Here is a 19,643-nt window from a genome sequence, read left to right as displayed (position 1 = left end):
GTAAATCTTGAATGATTGACGGTTTTATCTATAGACACACATAATTAATGACTCATTATTAATTAAATTGTCAATTTAAAAAATGTATTTATGTAAAATCTTAATTCTTTTTCAGATATTTCGTACGTGATGTTTAACAGAGCAAAGACATTTTGTTTTGCTGTATGTTTATCTTCTGGAGAAAGTCTTATTTCTTTTTTTTCTTTTTTTTTACCGGAATACAAAAATATTAATTAAACAAGATTATTAGCCCCCTTAAGAAATATAAGTTTTTGATTGGCTACTGAATAAACCAGTTTGTTGTCTAACGGCTTTTCTAATTAACCCAATTAATCTAGTTAAATTACACTTTAAGCTTAATAATAGTATATTGCAAAATATCTAGTCAAATATGATATACTGTCATCATGGCAAAGAAATTAACTTAAGAAATTAGTTATTAGAAATCTGTAAAATTATTATGTGAAAAAAATGTGTTAAACTCTCCGGTAACTTAGGAAATATTTAAAAAAGAGTTAAAATTTCAGAAATTTTAATAATAAATTTGGTGATAATTTTGTTTTCAGCTGTGCATTTAATTTATTTTAGATTTAATGTCTGAAAATAAATAGTAATAATCATAATACATACATTTTTTACATGTTACCAAATAAACATTTAAATAAGTTTTTATATTCAAAATTTCACATCCATTTCTGAGTTTTTTTTTTTATTTGTATAGAATGAATTACAGAATTTTTATTATTAAATTATTTAGATTTTATTTAGCATTATTTCAATGAATAAAATTATGGCTGTGCCCTTGATGTTTGAGGTAGATACTGTGTCATATTTGAAATACAAATTTTGCTGAATCATTTCAAACTGCTTAAACACAGAGATGTACAGAAGCGAAATGTCAGTCTAGTCTCGGTCTAGTGAACAGCCCTGTATTTGAAGACTCATCCTACATAACTGTATGTATTTACAGTGAATCTTGAGCGTCTGGCCTGTCGGAGGTCACCTGTATACAAACGGGTTGAACAGCAGGATTAACCAATAGAGCAGGTGGCAGGGTGATATTTACCCAAACCCCACAGAGAGCCGCCACATTTGGACTTTGCTATGATCCTGTCTATTATTAATGTTTACTTTCCATTGACCTATATTTGACCCTGCGCATGGGAAGCGAGTGACTTACAGGTCATGGGATGAAGTCACAGTTTCATCACGTTTGCTGAAACAAATGTTAACTGCGTCTGCGGTTATACTGACGGCAGCCAATTTGACTTTACAAATACTGACTTTAATAATTTAAAGTATATATACAAAATCCTTTAAAATTTGCCTGGATTACATTGTAGATTTAAACTTTTTTATAGTGCTACCATTTTTTTTAAGTTGTCTGCTCTTGCTAGGGTTTTTATTTTTATCTAAATATTTGTTATCTTAGTATCACTGATATATGTTTATAGCTCTTACACTAATACTAGTTTTAGTGTTTAAGGATTCAACTGTAAAAATGCTGGGTTCCTCATAATTCCTTGATGTTGTCCCAACACAATTCACTTAAGTTAACAGTTTTTAAAAAAGTGGATTGAACATAAAACAATGCAATTTTCCCCCAAAAAACATCAATAATTGTGTTGATTCAGCTCATTTTAAATAAGTGGTTTGAAAGGCAGCAAAAATCTTTTTTGAGTGTAGCTTTCTAGTAATAAATACATTATTATTATTACACATTGTATAATTAGTTAGCATTAGTTAATACATTATCATTAATAATAAGCAATTATTGTTATTATTATTATTATTATTTATTATTAATAATAAGCATTAAATATCAATGTTACTTTATAAAAATATGTAAGATTTTTTAATAGTATAAAATGAAAAAAACAAAACAAAATAAATATATCAAATTATATCTTTTCATAAATACATATTATTTATTATTTTTTTTATAATTTCTTATATATATATATATATATATATATATATATATATATATATATATATATATATATATATAATTGTTTAGTTTATTTTATTTCAGCAAGCTGCCAAGGAAATACTTAAATAACTACTAAATGAAAATATGAACAGTTTGAATTAAATGAAAACTTATGCCTTATTAATTGTTAGACACACAGTGCACAGCATAAATGAGTATAACCCTTTGAAAATTAATATTATCTATTTCTCAGTAAATATAGGCGATATATTGTGCTACGTTTAAACCAAACAGTTCATTAAACAGTTATACCCATTAAAATAAGAGTTTGGTCACCGAGCAGCTTTAGGCATAAAAAATCTATACATTTAAATTAAAATGAGAAGATTACAAACTTGAGTCCTTTTTAAATTGTTAACAAAACATACAGGCTGAAAAAACTATACAATGAAATATATCAATTCAAATACCCCCCCAACCCCCCCCCCCCCCCCCCCCCCCTGCGGTCTCTTAAAACTGGGGTATCCTATGAATAGAACTTAACATAAAAACAAAAACAGAATACAGTATCAATTATACAAAGTAAGGCAGTCATTCTGAATTCTGATCATTGCTTTGTGCAATAAACAAGGAGATTTTTTTAGCAGCTGAAGTCTTTTAATGTACTCATTTGTACCTAGGTCACTCGGACTGTGGATAATTCCAACATTATAATGTCCTGAAGTTGTACCAACCACTTGTACATGTCCAGATTACGTAGAGGTAGCCAATGTTGGGCTAGTAGTTTTTTAGCAAAAGTTAAGCCAGCCAGCCAAACAGCTTTTCGTAGCTTTTCGGTGAGGTTTAACGTAGAATCATCGCTCAGTAATAAAATGGAGGGATTCACTGGTTCAGGATATCCATAAATCAATATAAACAAACTTGAGTTCTTGTTTTTTTTTCCTTTTTTTGACTACTGAAAAATCGAATCTAACATATACTGTATAGCATCCTATAGGAAGTATTCTTTCAAATAAGTGTTATGTATATATGTACTCATTCATGCTGTATATGTTCTATATGATATTATTTTATTATCATTTTACTGTCGCCTGGTCAGTAAAGCCCACCCTGAAGTCTCTCTACGCATACTGGTCTTTAGACATGACTGAAGTCAATGATATTTTGAGTGCTAGCCTTTCTTCATATGAATGTCAGTCTGTACTGGTCGTTTTCTGGTTTTGTCAAAGGTCACAGCCTTGCGCATGGAACATTCCAGCAGACGCACGTACTTGCAGAAGCCTGTGGAACTGACAAGGCAATCACACTGCTTTCTTTCAATCAGAGGAGCCCTTTGTCAAGCTGGAATGTCAGTCATGTCAAGAGCAGCCGTGAGGTGTAAAAACAGGTAGAGCGATGATGAAGAGGAACGCTAGGAGGAAGATCAGCTCCGAGACCGAGACATGAACACACTAGCTCAGTCCTGCCGCTCAAGCATTTCAGCTTCTTTACATCAATGTGTCGCTGTGGCACTCCTAAAAAGAGTGTTTATGCAGAAATGCCTTAAAACAGGGGTGTCTAAACTCGGTCCTGGAGGGCCGGTGTCCTGCAAAGTTTAGTTCCAACCCCAATCAGACACACCTGGGCTACCTAATCAAGCTCTTACTAGGCTTTTCCAGGACTGAGTTTGGACACCCCTGCCTTAAAAGAACTATTTTTGGCGAGACTAAGAATCTTTTAGTGAGCACCACTTTGTGGACTCATGGGTGTGCCAGTCTAGAAAGGAAGTGTGTAAAGGCGCATTGTTGGTGCGTTGCTATTTTGAGGAACCGAAATAGACTGCGCAATTGACCAGCTAAAAGCAGGTCTAAAGTCCAGCGCAGAGTGCGTTAGATGTTTGCTTTGCTTACACATTGCTTAATACAAGCAGTATGTACGGCACTATGTAAATATATTTACAAATATCTTTTAGTTTTAGAAACAAATAGTTGTGCTTAAACAAAATTAAATATGTAGGCTAAAGGATGTCTTCAGTGGAGTGTGTACAACAGCGTTTCCTTATACACGAAAGTAAAGGAGTGAAGAGTAAAAGTAAAGTAAAGAGAAAGTAAAGACGCCAAATGGAGGAGGCTCGTTCTTTATCCTCGTGTTGCAGATGGTCTGTTTAACTCTTTTCTCGCTAGTGAAGCGTTCAGTTTTTCCACTTACAAAGTTTACCATGTAAATAGCAAATGCACCATGGCGTGATACAACTGACTCCTAAAGGGAATGGGAGATGAGACTCTTAATTGGTTCAATGCACGTTATTCCCAAAACATAGAATAAGCACAACCCTGTTAGACCATGTGCCAGGGCGCAGAGTGTATTTTTCCATTCTTAAAATAGCAGTTGGATTCAGACATGCCCTTCAATCTTTTGTGCCATGCGCTTTAGACTTTGCACTTAGATCTTTAAAATAGAGCCCAAAACCTTTATTTTGAAGAGTAAAGGATTGCTCACTCACATTTACACCTAAAATAAAAGTTGACTTTTAAACTTAAATCTCTGATTCCATTAAGAACCGCTAATATCTCTGGAACTTTCTGCTGAAAAAGGTTCTTTATGGTTTTGATTTTTAGACTTATTCAAACATTATCTAAACAAGCTCTATAACTGAATCAAATATGTTCTATGGATTATCATGGTTATTCAAGAACCATCTATCCATTCATTCATTTTCTTTATGGCTTAGTCACTTTATTAATCAGGTGTCGCCACAGAGGAGTGAATCGCCACCATTTAGGGAACATTTACATTATAATAGACAATGTTCATTTTGGTTTTTAAAATATTCTTTATACCACAAAATTTTTTTTCAAGAATTGTTCACTAAAAGGTTCTAAGTAGAACCAAAAATTATTCTTCTGTGGCATTATTGTTTTTACAACAGTCATGTTTAACAGAGCAAGGACATTTTTCACAGAATTTCCTTTCTTCTAGAGAAAGTCTTTCTAGTTAGTTTCTCTAGAATACAAAAAAGTTAAACAATATTTTTAAGAATTTGAATTTTTGATTGGCTACTAAACAAACCAATCTTGACCAGTGACTTGAATAATTCACCTTACTTAGTTAAGTCATTAAATAAATATATATATATATATATATATATATATATATATATATATATATATATATATATATATATATATATATATATATATATATATATATTGCTGCTTGTTCAAACTACTTATTTAAAATGAAATAAAACGACACAATTATTTAGTTTTTTGGGGGGGACAACTTAATTGGTTTATGTTCAGCCCACAAATTTGTAAAAACACTTAAGTTAACTTAATTGATTCGTTTATTATTTAGCATTTTTACCATGTAGTTCCAGTACAGGTTAGAACATAGTCATTTAGAAGAAACCTTTAAAAAATTATTAAGAAACCTTTATAATTTCTTGAATTATTAAAATGTTCTTCACACTTAAGAAAACATGGTTCTGTAGAAACTGTTCCCCAATACAACTTTTCCACCATAATAGTTCCTGTCCTATAGCCAGAGCCTGTTCTCAGCCAGGCAATTTAAAGGTTATCAAGAACCATTCATGTGGAAGGAGTGATGACATGCTGTTCCTCAATATAACCCATTTAAATCATTGCACATCTCTGTGTTTCTACAGGTAGTCTGGCACTTCTGTCCTGTTGTTCACAGTACTGGGAGTCATTCTAGATAACTGAGCACAGCTTTAGACATGCAAAGTAACATTCATTTTGCTTAGTCCCTTTATTCATTAGGGGTCGCCACAGCGGAATGAACTGCCAACTTATTTAGCTTATTCATGTATTACACAGCAGATGCCCTTCCAGCTGCAACCCAGTACTGGGAAACATCCATTCACGCTCATTTAAACACACACAGCCAATTTAGTTAATCTAATTCACCTATAGCACATGTCTATGGACTGTGGGGGAAACCCGAGCACCCAGAGAGAACCCACACTAACACGGGGAGAACATGCAAACTCCACACAAACGCCAACTGACAGCCGGGACTCGAACCAGTGTCTTTCTTGCAGTGAGGGGACAGTGCTACCACTGAGCCACCATGTTGCTCATGTAAAGCAATGTAGCGATCTAAAATTACTACAATACTCAAACTTTTAAGACTGGACTTGACTCACAAACCAATCTTTACCTCCTGAAAACTCATTTTCTGCAATTGGAAATGCACAGAATGGTTCAAGAACGGACAAATCCCACTCTAGCGTGTGTGGAAAATGACTATAAAAGATTATTTTAGCAACCAAAAATGGTTCCTCTATGGTTCTTCCTCAGTTTTTGTTTTTTTAAAGAAAATGTACAATGCAAACCAATGTTTTATCCAGAGGGGAAAATACATTTGAGCACAGTATGCAATTTTCGCCACTAGAGGGTGCATATTCACAACAAACAAAGGTGTAGTTTAAAGACACAGTGACTGAGTGTGGAATTGTGGGTCTTCTATACATCATATGGGACTTTTGCAAACGAATGAATAAAGTTTTCAACGCTTATCATGGCAGCATGAAGCAGAGTAAGGCTGAAAGCAGCAGAGCTTTATGAGGTATTTAGTATAGATTATTTCAATGTGGTCATGTCATTGGTCCATGAACATTTCCTGCTTGTTATCAAACTATTTCAGAACTGTAAGAAGAGGCAATTAATCATAACGTAATGTTAAAACAGCTTTCATGTCATTGTTTATTAATATTTGGCTCTTTTTGGTTTCTCTGAAGCTATAAAAATTAAAAATGTAAAACAGGAAATACGTTAGGACTGCAGCTTTGTTTACATACCTCAAAATAGTCTATATGAATAGTACTAAATACATTTTAAGTTTTTGTTTAATGCTGTTCTGTGCAGTCTGTTCAAAGCACAACATATTAAAAAATGGTTGGTGTTTCCCTGTTTTCTACAAAAGCAAACCAGAAATCAAGGGTTGACATTATAAGCATGATGCCATCTTGACATGATGGATATTTCTCTGGATTCAAAGCATATAAAACATTTGCGATGATGTAAGTACACAAGTCAGCTAAATATACTGTATAAAACTGTTCTAGTCTTGGGCGGCTCAGTGGTTAGCACTGTCTAGGCCAGTTGGCATTTCTGTCCTCATGTTGGTGTGGGTATCCTTCGGGTGCTTCGGTTTTCCCCACAGTCTAAACACATGCACAATTGGATGAACTAAATTGCTCGTAGTCTGTGATGGCGAGAGTGTATGAATGTTCGCCAGTGCCAAGTTGTAGCTGGGAGGGCATCAGCTGTGTAAAACATATGCCGGAATAGTTGGCAGTTCATTCCACTGTGGAGACCACTTATTAATAAGGGACTGAGCTGAAAGAAAGTGAATCTTCTAGTGTTCTTTCGATATTTTAATTGTAACAAAATATTACATATTGTGCCTTAAAAATGTTTCTTCTGTGCTTCCACATAGAAGGTTCTCATGTGGACTATAAAACTATCTTTTTTTAAATAGAGACGGTCACGTTCTGTTGTCTACAATCTGCACTGAAAAGTACAGTACATGCGTATGTGAGGGTCTCTGTAGCCGCCGGCAGCGTGATTCTGTCCCATTCATTACCGAACACATGTGATGCACACGTAGGAGGAGAGAGTGGGATTTCTGAGCGCTGCACAACACAAAGAACCTTACAGCTAGACACATTTGACCTCATCAAATACAAGCAGAAACTATGCCGAAGTTCACCAATTTCAAGGCTGCCGATGGTCTAAAAGCATTATCAGTCTGATTATGTGAGAGCATTTTAAACATTTGATCAGACTAGCGTTCATCTTATCATGATCAAAGACACATAAAGAATGTTTCTTGCTTCAGTCTTTGCATTGATGCATTAATATTCCTATCTGAGATAGGAATGTTATCTTGCAGTCTTGTGCTTGAGCCCATTCGTCACGGCCAGCACACCACCAAATCTGTTTATCTATATCACTCTCAAGGATTACAAGAACTTATCAGAGACAAATAATTAGCAGGATTACATGAACCTACAATGACCAGGTGCCAACATATTGAATCATATTAACCCATGCATGCATAAAAGACAATTATGATTGCTTCAGTTAAAATATTGAGAGTCTCAGACATGATACTAAGGCTTGGGAAGTAACGATTACCCGATTCACCATTCGATACTTTTCACGATACTAATCTCATGATTCACCATTTAGTCACAGTTTTTTTTAACAAAATTATTTGAAAGAAATAAAGGTAAAGATCCCTTTCTTTTTTTTCTTAAACGCTGCACATTTTTGACAAAAAAAAAATGTATTTTCTGCCATAACTAATTTGCTATTTTAAAAACAAATAAATAAAAAATATATAATAATAATAATACAATCTAAAGAAGACTAATATACACACACTAAAACTGTGACTGTGCTGGGATTTTACATTTTTAAAAAGAAATATCAGTATATCTCTGTTTTCTGGCATACGCTGAGGTCACCAGGGCCTGAGATGGCTGGTGTGGAGAGGAAAGCCTTTCCTAAAGCAGAGAGCAGTGTGTACAGATGTAGTCAATAGGCTCTCTGCTCCAGGGGACTGGCCACTGGCATAAAAAAACTGATATTATTAATTTTTAATTAATTTAATTGAATTATTTTTAATTAAAATTATTAATTATGTAGTGGGATAGAGACATGATTATAAAGGTGAATTATTAATATTACTTGTATAATAGTATCAGTGTGATACACTTACGAAGAGATGATCTTAAAAAATTGTCAATATTCAATAATAAAAATCAAATTATTAAAATATGCATAAACTAAAATGAAAAGGAGAGGCTAAAAATAGTCTAATAACTGTATAACTTTCTCTTTCAGTCTGAAAAACATCTTCACACTTTCGCTATGAAGCTGTAGCGCTCGTCAGAGTAAGCAGCGCTGCAAATCATCAGGTCCGCGTGGTTTGGCTCATTAATAGTTGTTTTTTTGTGTTTGTATAGACGTCTGTGACAGTAGTTTTTTACTGTGCTGATGGTTTATATGCATCATATTCGTTGTTCTGTTAGTGTAAGTAAACGTCTTTTTGTAGTATTCGCACACAGTTTGTGTTTTGCACACTTCACCACTGTCATTTTACAAGGGATGGCTGACGTGAAACTGATGTTTTGATCCCGACGTGCAAGTGTTTCGAAACTGCACCAAAGCTTGATCTGAAACACCCAGGTCATGTGACCAAAGTGTTTCGAAACACCAGGTCACATGACTAAAGCGATTCAAAGCATCGATCCTTTCAGAGGCGTTTAGAGACCTGGCGAATCTGCGTTTGACTGACATGCTCAGAGCAAAACTGTCTCATATAGCCTTGTTGACAGTCCGTGTGCACATTGTTACTGTGCTGCAAATGGCTTTAGGTCCAAATCCCGACTAGTACGAATACTCCGGATTTATGATTTTATGTATTTTAATAATGTTGCTGTTTTCTAGATAGGATACAGCTGCGGATACGACATCAATCTAGCATCATTTTTGTAAAACTGTATAACAATAATTAATATTTTTACAGTATTGTGATGGTTGGGTTTAGGGTTGGGGTAGACTAATAAAATATAATAAATGGGAAATTTATTAACAACACTGTTTTATGACCAAAACAAGACATATTTATTCACAAAGTGTTCATCCGGATGTCGGGCCAATTAAAAAAAAAAAAACGCAATACAAGAACAGAGCATTTTAAACCTAACATCTATAGCTGCATCACCCTGGGTTCGAACTCTTTATCTCTGCATGCTAGTCAGGAACTCTCACCGCTCCACTAAATCACTTCGAAAAAAGAAACTCTACGACGTGGAGTTTAAAACCTAAATTTAAACTTTTTCTTTGCTGAAGCTGTTCCAGTGCAATACATAAATGACCAATAGGTGTCACTGTAGAAATGGGTTTCGAAACCGCACCTCCTCTTGCTCGCCGCTAATGTGCAGGTAAAGCTAGTTTGCACCTGTAAACACAGCGCCCCCTCTGTTAAATTTTTTTAATCACAATTCGTTTAACGTTTCTAGCATTTTGTATCGTCACATATTTTAATCAATATTCTACCAGCTCACTGTGAATCTCATCTCTACTAAAGACCAAAATGCAATTCCAATTAGAAGTCTATAATGCCTTTTAAAATATTATGTATCGAAGCCTAAAAGCTTTAATATAAAGTTGAAGTCCAAATTATTAGTGAAATTTCTATTCTTTTTAAAAAATATTTCACAAACATAATTCTTATATATATATATTCCTATTATTTATTTTAGTTTGCCTAGAATATAAGCAGTTTAAATTTTTTTAACAATTTAAAAAACAATATTTATATTTTCGATACAGAACAAGGCACTTTTATCCAATAACTTTAACATTAACATAATAGCCTATTTAAGTCTTTAAAATTCCCTACAACTAAATACTAGTAAGTTGCAAACTAACTAGTAAAATAGTATGTTTTTTTATCATGGCAAAGACACTTTATGAAGTGAAACTAGTAATTAAAACTTAGGGATGTCCAGATCTGATTACGTGATTGGACCCAATTTCCGATCACGCTGTTTTAGACTCGATCGGAATCGAACGTTTCCTCCCAATCAGGACTCGAATAAATAAATATTTATATAAATATATATACACATCTATAGTTATGCGGTGGTACAGAGTTAGGCCTCGTTCTTGACTTCACACAGAAACAGCAATGCGTACGGCATGACATCACTTTGTTGCAGAGACACTATTGGTTAAATGCTGGCAAAGTAGAACACGGAAGCAGCTTGAAGCGGAAAGCGCGAGTATGTCTGCAGTCTGGCGATATTATAAGGTTGATGAAGACAACATTGCCATTGCCAACATTGTGAGATATGTAAACTTGGCATTGCAAGAGGTGGAAAGGAAAAGGCTACAAAACAAACCTGATAAGACACCTCATAAACAAATGTAGAACCTCGATTTGCAATGCCATCTTGCCACTATTCCACTGAAAAAGCTCTGCCTGCCCTTTAAAAGAATATTTCTGACAAACTACTTGTCCTGTTATATGATGGACCCCAAGTTTCGTTCATCACAGACACATGGAGTTCATCTGTAGCTTCCATGTCACTACTAAGCCTTACGACTCAACGGATTGACTCTATCCTGGATGTGTTTCATCGCTCCTTTTTTTATCCTTTTTTATGTATTATAGAAGTATCAGATCAGGTTATCGGTAGACACTCAAAACCAAACAACTTAGACTTGTGGGCAACAAATCTTTTCGGGACATCCCTATTAATACTATTATGTTTAAAAGTGCGTTGAAAAAAAATCTCACCATTAAGCAACACTTAGGAAATATTTTTACTACATTTAAATTTTACAGGAGGCTAATCATTTTGACTTCAACTGATAGATCAACTAGACGTGTTAATGATAAACCTCATGCACAGTGACTAAAGTGTGTGAGCTACTGTAAGTGTTTTGTTTGTTTGGTTCCTGCTGTGTTATAACTGTAATAGCTCGGTACACGGTGCTTCTCTTTGCAAGTGACTGAATTGCATAATTCAGAGGAGACATAATTTATGAATGAAAAGAAGAAGCGGAGCCGCATGTGTTCCTGTCTATATCTATTCTGTCTTTACAAATGCAATACAACCTGATAGGCTTAAAGAGTGAGGAAAAATATATATTATTGATTTACGTGAAAGCATGTCGACAGGTAAAGGTAAAAGTCTTAACATGTCTCTTGAGGCAGAGGATGTTTTCACAAGGTGCAACACAAAGTAAAGGTACTGTCAAAAAAAGGCCAAGGAAATATGAACAATGCTATTTCTAAATGTTTTCAATGATTAAATGGTTCACGCTATATGGGGTAACCTGTCACAAATGATAAAACCTGCACTTTAAAAAAAACGCAGGGGTGTATTTACTCAATGTTGGCTCACATATAAAGAAACCCAACATTGGGTTACTTTCATTCATTCATTCATTTTATTTTCGGCTTAGTCCCTTTATTAATTAGGGCTTGCCACAGCGGAATGAACCACCAACTTATCCAGCATGTGTTTTTTACGCAGCGGATGCCCTTTCAACTGCAATTCATTACTCGTAAACACCCATACATTCTCACTCACACACATACACTACGGACACTTTAGCTTACCCAATTTACCTATACCGCATGTCTTTGGACTGTGGGGGACAATGGAGCACTCGGAGGAAACCCACGTGAACCCGGGGTGGACATGCAAACTGCACACAGAACTGACCCAGTTGAGGCTCGAACCAGTGACCTTCTTACTGTGAGGCAAAAGCGCTACATTGGGTTACTTGTTTAATTAAATTTAAATGACATGTTTAACCTATATCTTTTGGGTTTGTCCAAATTGGTCCAGCATTTTTACATTATGTGCTTTTTATTACAAGTGCAAACCAATTATGACAGACAAAAAAACGTAATTCAAACCTAACCTAAAGTTCAATCAATAACTAGTACTTGGAATTTCGTCTCTTATATTATAACTTTCATTTATGATACTTGGCCCTCACTTCTATATGAATTAGAAGTTACGAATTACCAACAGATGTTGTTTTTAATTCATATTTTTGCCAGTCAACTACTATAAATGACTGGAAAATGCCTAAATAAACCAATACAATAAGGTCTTTACATTACTTTGACAGAAATGCATTTTTATAAAAGAGGAAATATACCTTCTGGCCCCATATTCATCACTGAAAATGTCTTCTCGTATGCAGATATAGCTCATATTCACATCAAAGGTCAACAGACAAGAGAATCAGGAGACTCAATGTTCTTTCAGTCTGAAGGCATGACTAGATCAATTTTCCCTCCAGCCATTTTCATAAACTAAATGAATGAGGGACTTTGCTGAGTTTTCATAATCAGCATCAAAATAGACAACCTATATGCACTTCAGTTTAAAAAAAAAAATCTTAGTTATTTCAACTTTCAGATTGACCATTTCTGAAGATTCCTTATCAGAAAGCAAGGAAAGTTCTTGCTTAGAAATATTTTTTCTCTTCTCATAGTCAAGATTAGTTTAATCTAAACATTTATTAAATACATTATTAAAATAAATTGTTGTAGCAGTGAGCATTAAATCACAGAGGCTTGAGGGAAAATTTTAATATTACCACCCCTGGTTATTCCGTAGGTCATTAAACTTTATTTTTATGGATTTTATGTTTATTTTTTCACAGTTTGTTGCATAAAAACGTTTAATACACCATTTGAGGAACTTTAAATCCCTTCTAAAAGAAACTTAAACAAATTTTATCTTTCAGAAATATTGTGGAAAAAGTTACATTAAATAATCACCACTTTTGTTAAGCAAACAACTATTTCCCCTTCAATTCTACAGTAAAGAAAATGTTTTAGTTTGGGGTTTTAGTGTGGGGGTCACTCACTAATATTTTCCATGATAACTACACTTTCCACCAAAACATTATGGTTAAATCTGTTGTTGTTAACAAAAACACCCTGGTAATATGATATCTGTTTAAGACTAAAATAACAATTACCAAAATATTCAGTTTAAAATAGATCAATTAATGGTTAATTGTCTGTTTTTTAGAAAATAGCAGCATTATTGAAAATGAAATTTGTATACTTCTTTGGAAAACCTTCTGCTTCATGCTACTTCAATGAGTCCAGAAAGCAAAACTGAGATGTAAAACATGTAATAAGACGAGAACTCTTCAAATCTTCGCACAAAAAAAAACCCAAGATCCTTATAAAACCTGATTAGAGGAGACTTTTAAGCTAAAGACCCACTAATGCACCAATATTAATTTGTTTTAGTACACTTTGTGTAACGCCTGGCAGTTTCACCGCCACATTTCTGATCACTTCCATAAAGTTGAGTAAAAGCATTGAGGCACATTCGGACTTTCTCCCTATAATATAATTTCATAAAAGTATTCTTTGCTAATTCTAAAGATAGATATCATATTAGTAGCCATCAAAGTAGGGAAAACATTACTCGCTGTCGATTAAATAATGCTAATGTTGTTTTCAAGTTATAGACATGCGATTTCAGACCAAATATTCAAAGTCGCTTCACAAGTTGACATTGTTCAAAAATGAACCAATGTGAGAACATATAACTGACTTTCTCAATTTCTTGAGGTAAAGTTGGTTTTATAATCGCACATTCTGACTTTCCCCTTAACAATATCACTTCATAAAAGTATTCTTTGCAAATTCTAAACAGGGACATCATATTAGTAGCCATCAAAGTACTGTACAATATTGTTCCCGTCAATTAAATAAGTGCTAATGTTGTTTTCAAGTCGTAGACTTACATGCGATTTCAGACCAAATATTCAAAGTATCATGTCACAAGTTGACATTGTTCAAAAATTAACTAATGTGAGAATATATAACCAACTTTACCTCAATTTGTCTACTGAGGTAAAGTTGGTTATATTCGCACATTCTTTCTCCTTAATATAATTTTGTAAAAGTATTATTTGCAAGGTCTAAATATGGAAATTATATTAACAGCCAATGACTATCAAAGTACATCATTGTTCACAGTCAATTAAATAGTTCTTATACTGTTTTCAAGTCATGCTTGCGATTTCAGACCAAATATTCAGTTGTCACTGTTCAAAAATGAACGGGTGCGAGTATTGTTTATCTCGTGTAGCTTTAAGTCAAATGCATGCAGTTAAACACTGTAATATCTTACCCTCTCTTCTCATTCCGACTTTCAAGCACTTCTTGAGCCGGCAGTATTGGCACTGGTTCCGATGGTGCTGGTCAATGGGACAGTCCCGGTTTCCCCGGCAGGTGTAACTCAGGTTCCGTCTCACCGAGCGCTTGAAGAAGCTCTTGCAGCCCTCGCAGGTAAACTGGCCGTAGTGTTTACCGCTGGATTTGTCCCCGCACACCATGCAGTCCACATTGGGAATTTTGTCTCCGGAGAGCGCATCGTTGCCCGGGGTTGACCCAGAGGGAGTTCCCGGTGTCCCGCCAGGCTCCTGACTGCACATTTGCAGCTGGGAGCCGGGATCAGCCGAAATGTTTTCTTGCCACTGATTTACTACCATTGCCATGCTATCCCGCGACACTTTTGTGATAGCAACCGATACAATGCGACTCCTTAAAGCGGGGAGGAGAGTTCAAGAGATCCAGACGAGGCGCGCGGCGCTTCCCGCTTCGGAGATCTTTCTAGGTAATAAAATAAAAAATAAAACTATGGAGTGAAAGTTTTCTCTACTCAAAACAAGTTTTGGAATATTTAAAACAACGTAGACAAGACGGTGGCATAATTATTGCGTGGGAAATCCTCAAAACTACTGTCAATACTGAGTGAGAATGTCCGACAGTTCGCGTCACGAGAAGACCATCGGCTTGAAACTTCACGATCTTCTCCGAAATCCCACGTGTGTGAAGTTTTGCTTTAATTATCAGATAAATCACGATCGGATGAGTCTTTATGAAAGAACTTAACGCAAAATAGATAAGAGCGTTTTCCAACAGCCTCACAGATACGATATCTGATCGCAGTCTCCGTCCAAACAAGAGCGCACGCGAAATGCTGTTGTGGAGAAGCAAATAAAAGTGTAAATACAACGAAAATGAGCTGAAAGTTCGTTCCGTATCACACAGTTCTTTTGCAGCTATACCAGGAAAGCTATTTAATAATCCGTCAAAACATGTAGGTTGTGTTTACTAGAGGAGATGCAGTGTGTTTCACCAGCCAGCTGTCCGATTCATCTCTGAGAACCGTAGTTAAGAATTCGGTGAAAGTGACACTAAACAGCCGTGGTTACAGCAGCTCCTCCCACCACACTGCATATAAGGACATAGTGACCATATTAGTATGTGACGCCTCAGAGCAGGGCGGGGCATAAATACGATAATCTCTTCAACTGGTCAGTGGAGGTGATAGAAAAAAGTCTTTGTCCAATTGGACAAAGGCGCAGCTCTTGCACAATTAATGTGAATTGTTTAACAGTCTCAAGCAGAGACAAGCTCAGGAAATATTAAAGAAGACATTAACACTGATTTTTTTTTACTGATTATTATTTACCAGGGCAAAAACGTGAACTATTAAGTTTTGAGTTATTTGAAAATGTAACATTTGATGAGTCTGCATATTAATCTGTATACAGATTTCCAAATAGCTTTGCATCACACTTTTAAAAGTGCATAAAATGTTTAAATGTATATGAAAACCTACAAAATAAAAATGGCGTTGCTTAAGTGAACTATTAAGTTTTAAGTTGTTCAAAAATCTAAAGTTTAATAATTCAGCATGTTTGTATAATATATTAATATAATTTATTACTAACCGGTTAACCTGTTAGCCAGCACTCACTTTTGGGGATTTACACCTGAGCATAAAGCATTGAGTTGTTTGAAACTTAAAATTATAACCAATCATTTTAACATCACATCATTTAAGTATAGTTATTTGACCAAATTGTGCACATTGACCATATTTATTAACCATTATTAATACGATAATTATTATATATGATATGTTTAAATAAGATTATTTAAAACACTCAGTCAATCAAAAGATTAATTAAAAAGGAAAGACTTTAACTAAACATTCAAACTACACAACGTTTGACACTACTCTCTCAGGAAAAAAAATCCTCCCAAACATAAAAATCTCAAATTTATTTAATCGATAATTCCAGATTAACTGTATTAAAAAAATGGACGTATACAGTACTCCAAATAGCTTTGCATCACACGTTTAAAAGTGCATAAAACATTTAAATGAAAAACTACAAAAAAAATGACGTTCCTTAAGTGAACTATTAAGTTTTAAGTTGTTCAAAAAGCTAAAGTTTGATAATTAAGCATATTAAACTTGATGTTGTACACACACAAGCATACAGTTTGAATTGTTGAATTGTTCGAAACATGAATTTTTAACCAATAATTTTAATATAACATGATTTAAATGTACTCATTTGACAAAAATATACATAGGTCTTACTCTCTGAATTTAGAAATATGATCATTGGTAACACTTTAGTTTAGGTCACAATTCACAGTATTAACAAACCATTAACTAACACTACTAGCTTAACAAACTACTAATTAGCTGCTTAAGTTAAGTTGGGTTTAAGTTTAAGTTTAAGTTGGGTTTAAGTTTTTAGTAGGAATAGGGATGCAGAATAAAATCATTTTATAAGTAGGAACAGTTCATATCTTAACAATAGGCAGGTAATAAGCTAGTAGTTAATAGCATGAATTGTGACCTAAACTGACTGATAATATATATATATATATATATATATATATATATATATATATATATATATATATATATATATATATATATATATAGATATATATATATATATATCTATATATATATATATATATATATATATATATATATATATATATATATATATATATATATATATATATATATATATATATAAGACAGTTTTAAATTGCTTCAAATTATTTTATTATAATTAATTAATAATTAATTAATAATTTAATTATTAAATTATTTAAATCATTCAATCAATAAAAATACTTAAACTGAACTCTTAAACGACACAATGTTTGACACTTGTTTACACCCCTGGGAGAAATTCTTCCCAAACATACAAACAGAATAATTCCAGATTAATTGGATTCAGAAATAAAAGTGACTCATACAGTTCTCCAAATAGTTTTGCATCAAACATTTAAAAGTGTATAAATGTATATGAAAACTACAAAACAAAAATGACGTTCCTTAGGTGAACTATTGGGTTTTAAGTTGTTTACAAATGTAACAAACAATAAGTCAGCATATTAAACTGTATACTATACACACAAGCATACAGTTGGAAGCATTGAATTGTTTGAAACTTGAAATTATAACCAATCATTTTAATATCACATCATTTAAATATATTCATTTGACAAAATTATACACATGGACCATACTCTTTGAATTTATTGACCATTAATATATGATAATTGGTGACGCAGTGGCGCAGTAGGTAGTGCTGTCGCCTCACAGCAAGAAGGTTGCTGGTTCGAGCCTCGGCTGGGTCAGTTGGCGTTTCTGTGTGGAGTTTGCATGTTCTCCCTGCGTTCGCGTGGGTTTCCCCCGGGTGCTCCGGTTTCCCCCACAGTCTGAAGACATGCAGTACAGGTAAATTGGGTAGGCTAAATTGTCTGTGTGTGTGAATGAGTGTGTGTGGATGTTTCCCAGAGATGGGTTGCGGCTGGAAGGGTATCTGTTGCATAAAAACGTGCTGGATAAGTTCATTCCGCTGTGGCGACCCCGGATTAAAAAATGGACTAAGCTGAAAAAAAAAATGAATAAATGAATATATGATAATTATTATATTTGATAGTTTTAAATAGCTTCAAATAAGATTATTTAAATTAATCAATCAAAGTATCAATTAAAAGGCAGACTTGACTGAATGTTTGTCTTGACAGAATGTTTGACACTTATTTACTCTCCTCAGAAAAGTTCTTCCCAAACATACAAACAGAAAAATATCATATTTAATTAATCAATAATTGTAGATTAATTGCATTAAAAAAAACTTATATAGTACCCCAAATAGCTTTGCATCAAACTTTTAAAAGGACATAAAAATTTTAAATGTATTTGAAAACAACAACAACAAAATAAGATGTTTACTTTGAGAGAAAGGGAGAATGATGGATTTAACTGGCATGTTAGTAACCTTGTTTTCATTAGTGTGTCGTTTGGTGTTGCCGTTCACACCATTTGACAAAGGCTCCTCGCAGGAGTCTTTGCTTCTGTTAGTTTGGTCTGTAATGAGCATATTGGGAAGCTGTTAATGCACAAAAGGCCACAGTGTAAATAACAGCAGCATGTACTGCCTTTTACCATTACACCTAAAAGCTGTGAGGAAGTGTAAAAGACAGTGAACTAACTAACTACTGTTACAATTTAAAACCTTGTTTATTTGCAGTTAAACTGTGCGTCTGTTTTACCATTTCTGCACAAATACATTGCAAATGTCTTTAGTAGACTGTAAAACCCAATAAGTTAAGGTAACCCAAACCATTTGAGGAACCCAATTGCAACAAACCATTTGAGTAAAAAAAAAAACTAATCTATACGAGTACTGTGAACTTTATCCATTTAAACTGAAGTAGTGAGGTATTTAATTAACTCATTACCTTCGAAACTGAGTTCAAAACTCTTTTCAAATGAGTAGAATTAACTTTCAGTCAATTTTGAGTTAACTACACTCAGTTCAGTTGATAATGTTGACTGTTGGGTTTTACAGTGGATTACAGTTTTTTTTCAGACAAGTTGGTGCATTTCTCACAACACTCTTTACATCTGCAAAACACTTTATGCATTTGTCAAAACAATTAGTCATTTGTGCACATCATAGTAGCAGTTTCTCCTTCAAACAAATTGGACATGCATCAATTGCTTTGATAAAACTCTCTGCTGTTTTATAACATTATCATTTGCTCATGTCATGTCAGTCAAAATTAAGTAAACTTGTTAATGCTGAATAGTCATTCCCTATAAAACCTAAGACCTCATTTCATTACTTGAGTCATTACATACAAAAATGTTGTACTAGTTTTCAAAATCTTTTAAGTAAATTTTATAATTTAAAATCTTTTTTTTTTCTGAAAATGTCTTCTAAATTGAACAATTTGATGAATGATTTACAGACCTGTGTATGTTTGTTGTATGTTCAGTTCCAACAAGTACTGCAGTATTGTTTAC

General features: G+C 33.9%; 1 protein-coding gene across 1 annotated transcript in view; it reads right to left on the bottom strand.

The window, feature by feature from the left end:
• Nucleotides 1-15,649, bottom strand: part of nr2f5 (nuclear receptor subfamily 2, group F, member 5) — a 33,170-nt gene extending 17,521 nt beyond the window's left edge. Inside the window, 1 exon segment of the mRNA NM_131186.1 lies at nt 14,634-15,649. Within this exon segment, the coding sequence (NP_571261.1) occupies nt 14,634-15,000 (367 nt within the window). The 5' untranslated portion in view covers nt 15,001-15,649.
• Between the last annotated feature and the right edge of the window lie 3,994 nt (nt 15,650-19,643).

Source organism: Danio rerio, chromosome 16 (genome assembly GCF_049306965.1).
Source record: "Danio rerio strain Tuebingen ecotype United States chromosome 16, GRCz12tu, whole genome shotgun sequence".
NCBI lineage: Eukaryota > Metazoa > Chordata > Actinopteri > Cypriniformes > Danionidae > Danio > Danio rerio.
The sequence above is the reverse complement of the archived record's forward strand: the minus strand, read 5'-3'. Positions and strand labels throughout refer to the sequence as shown.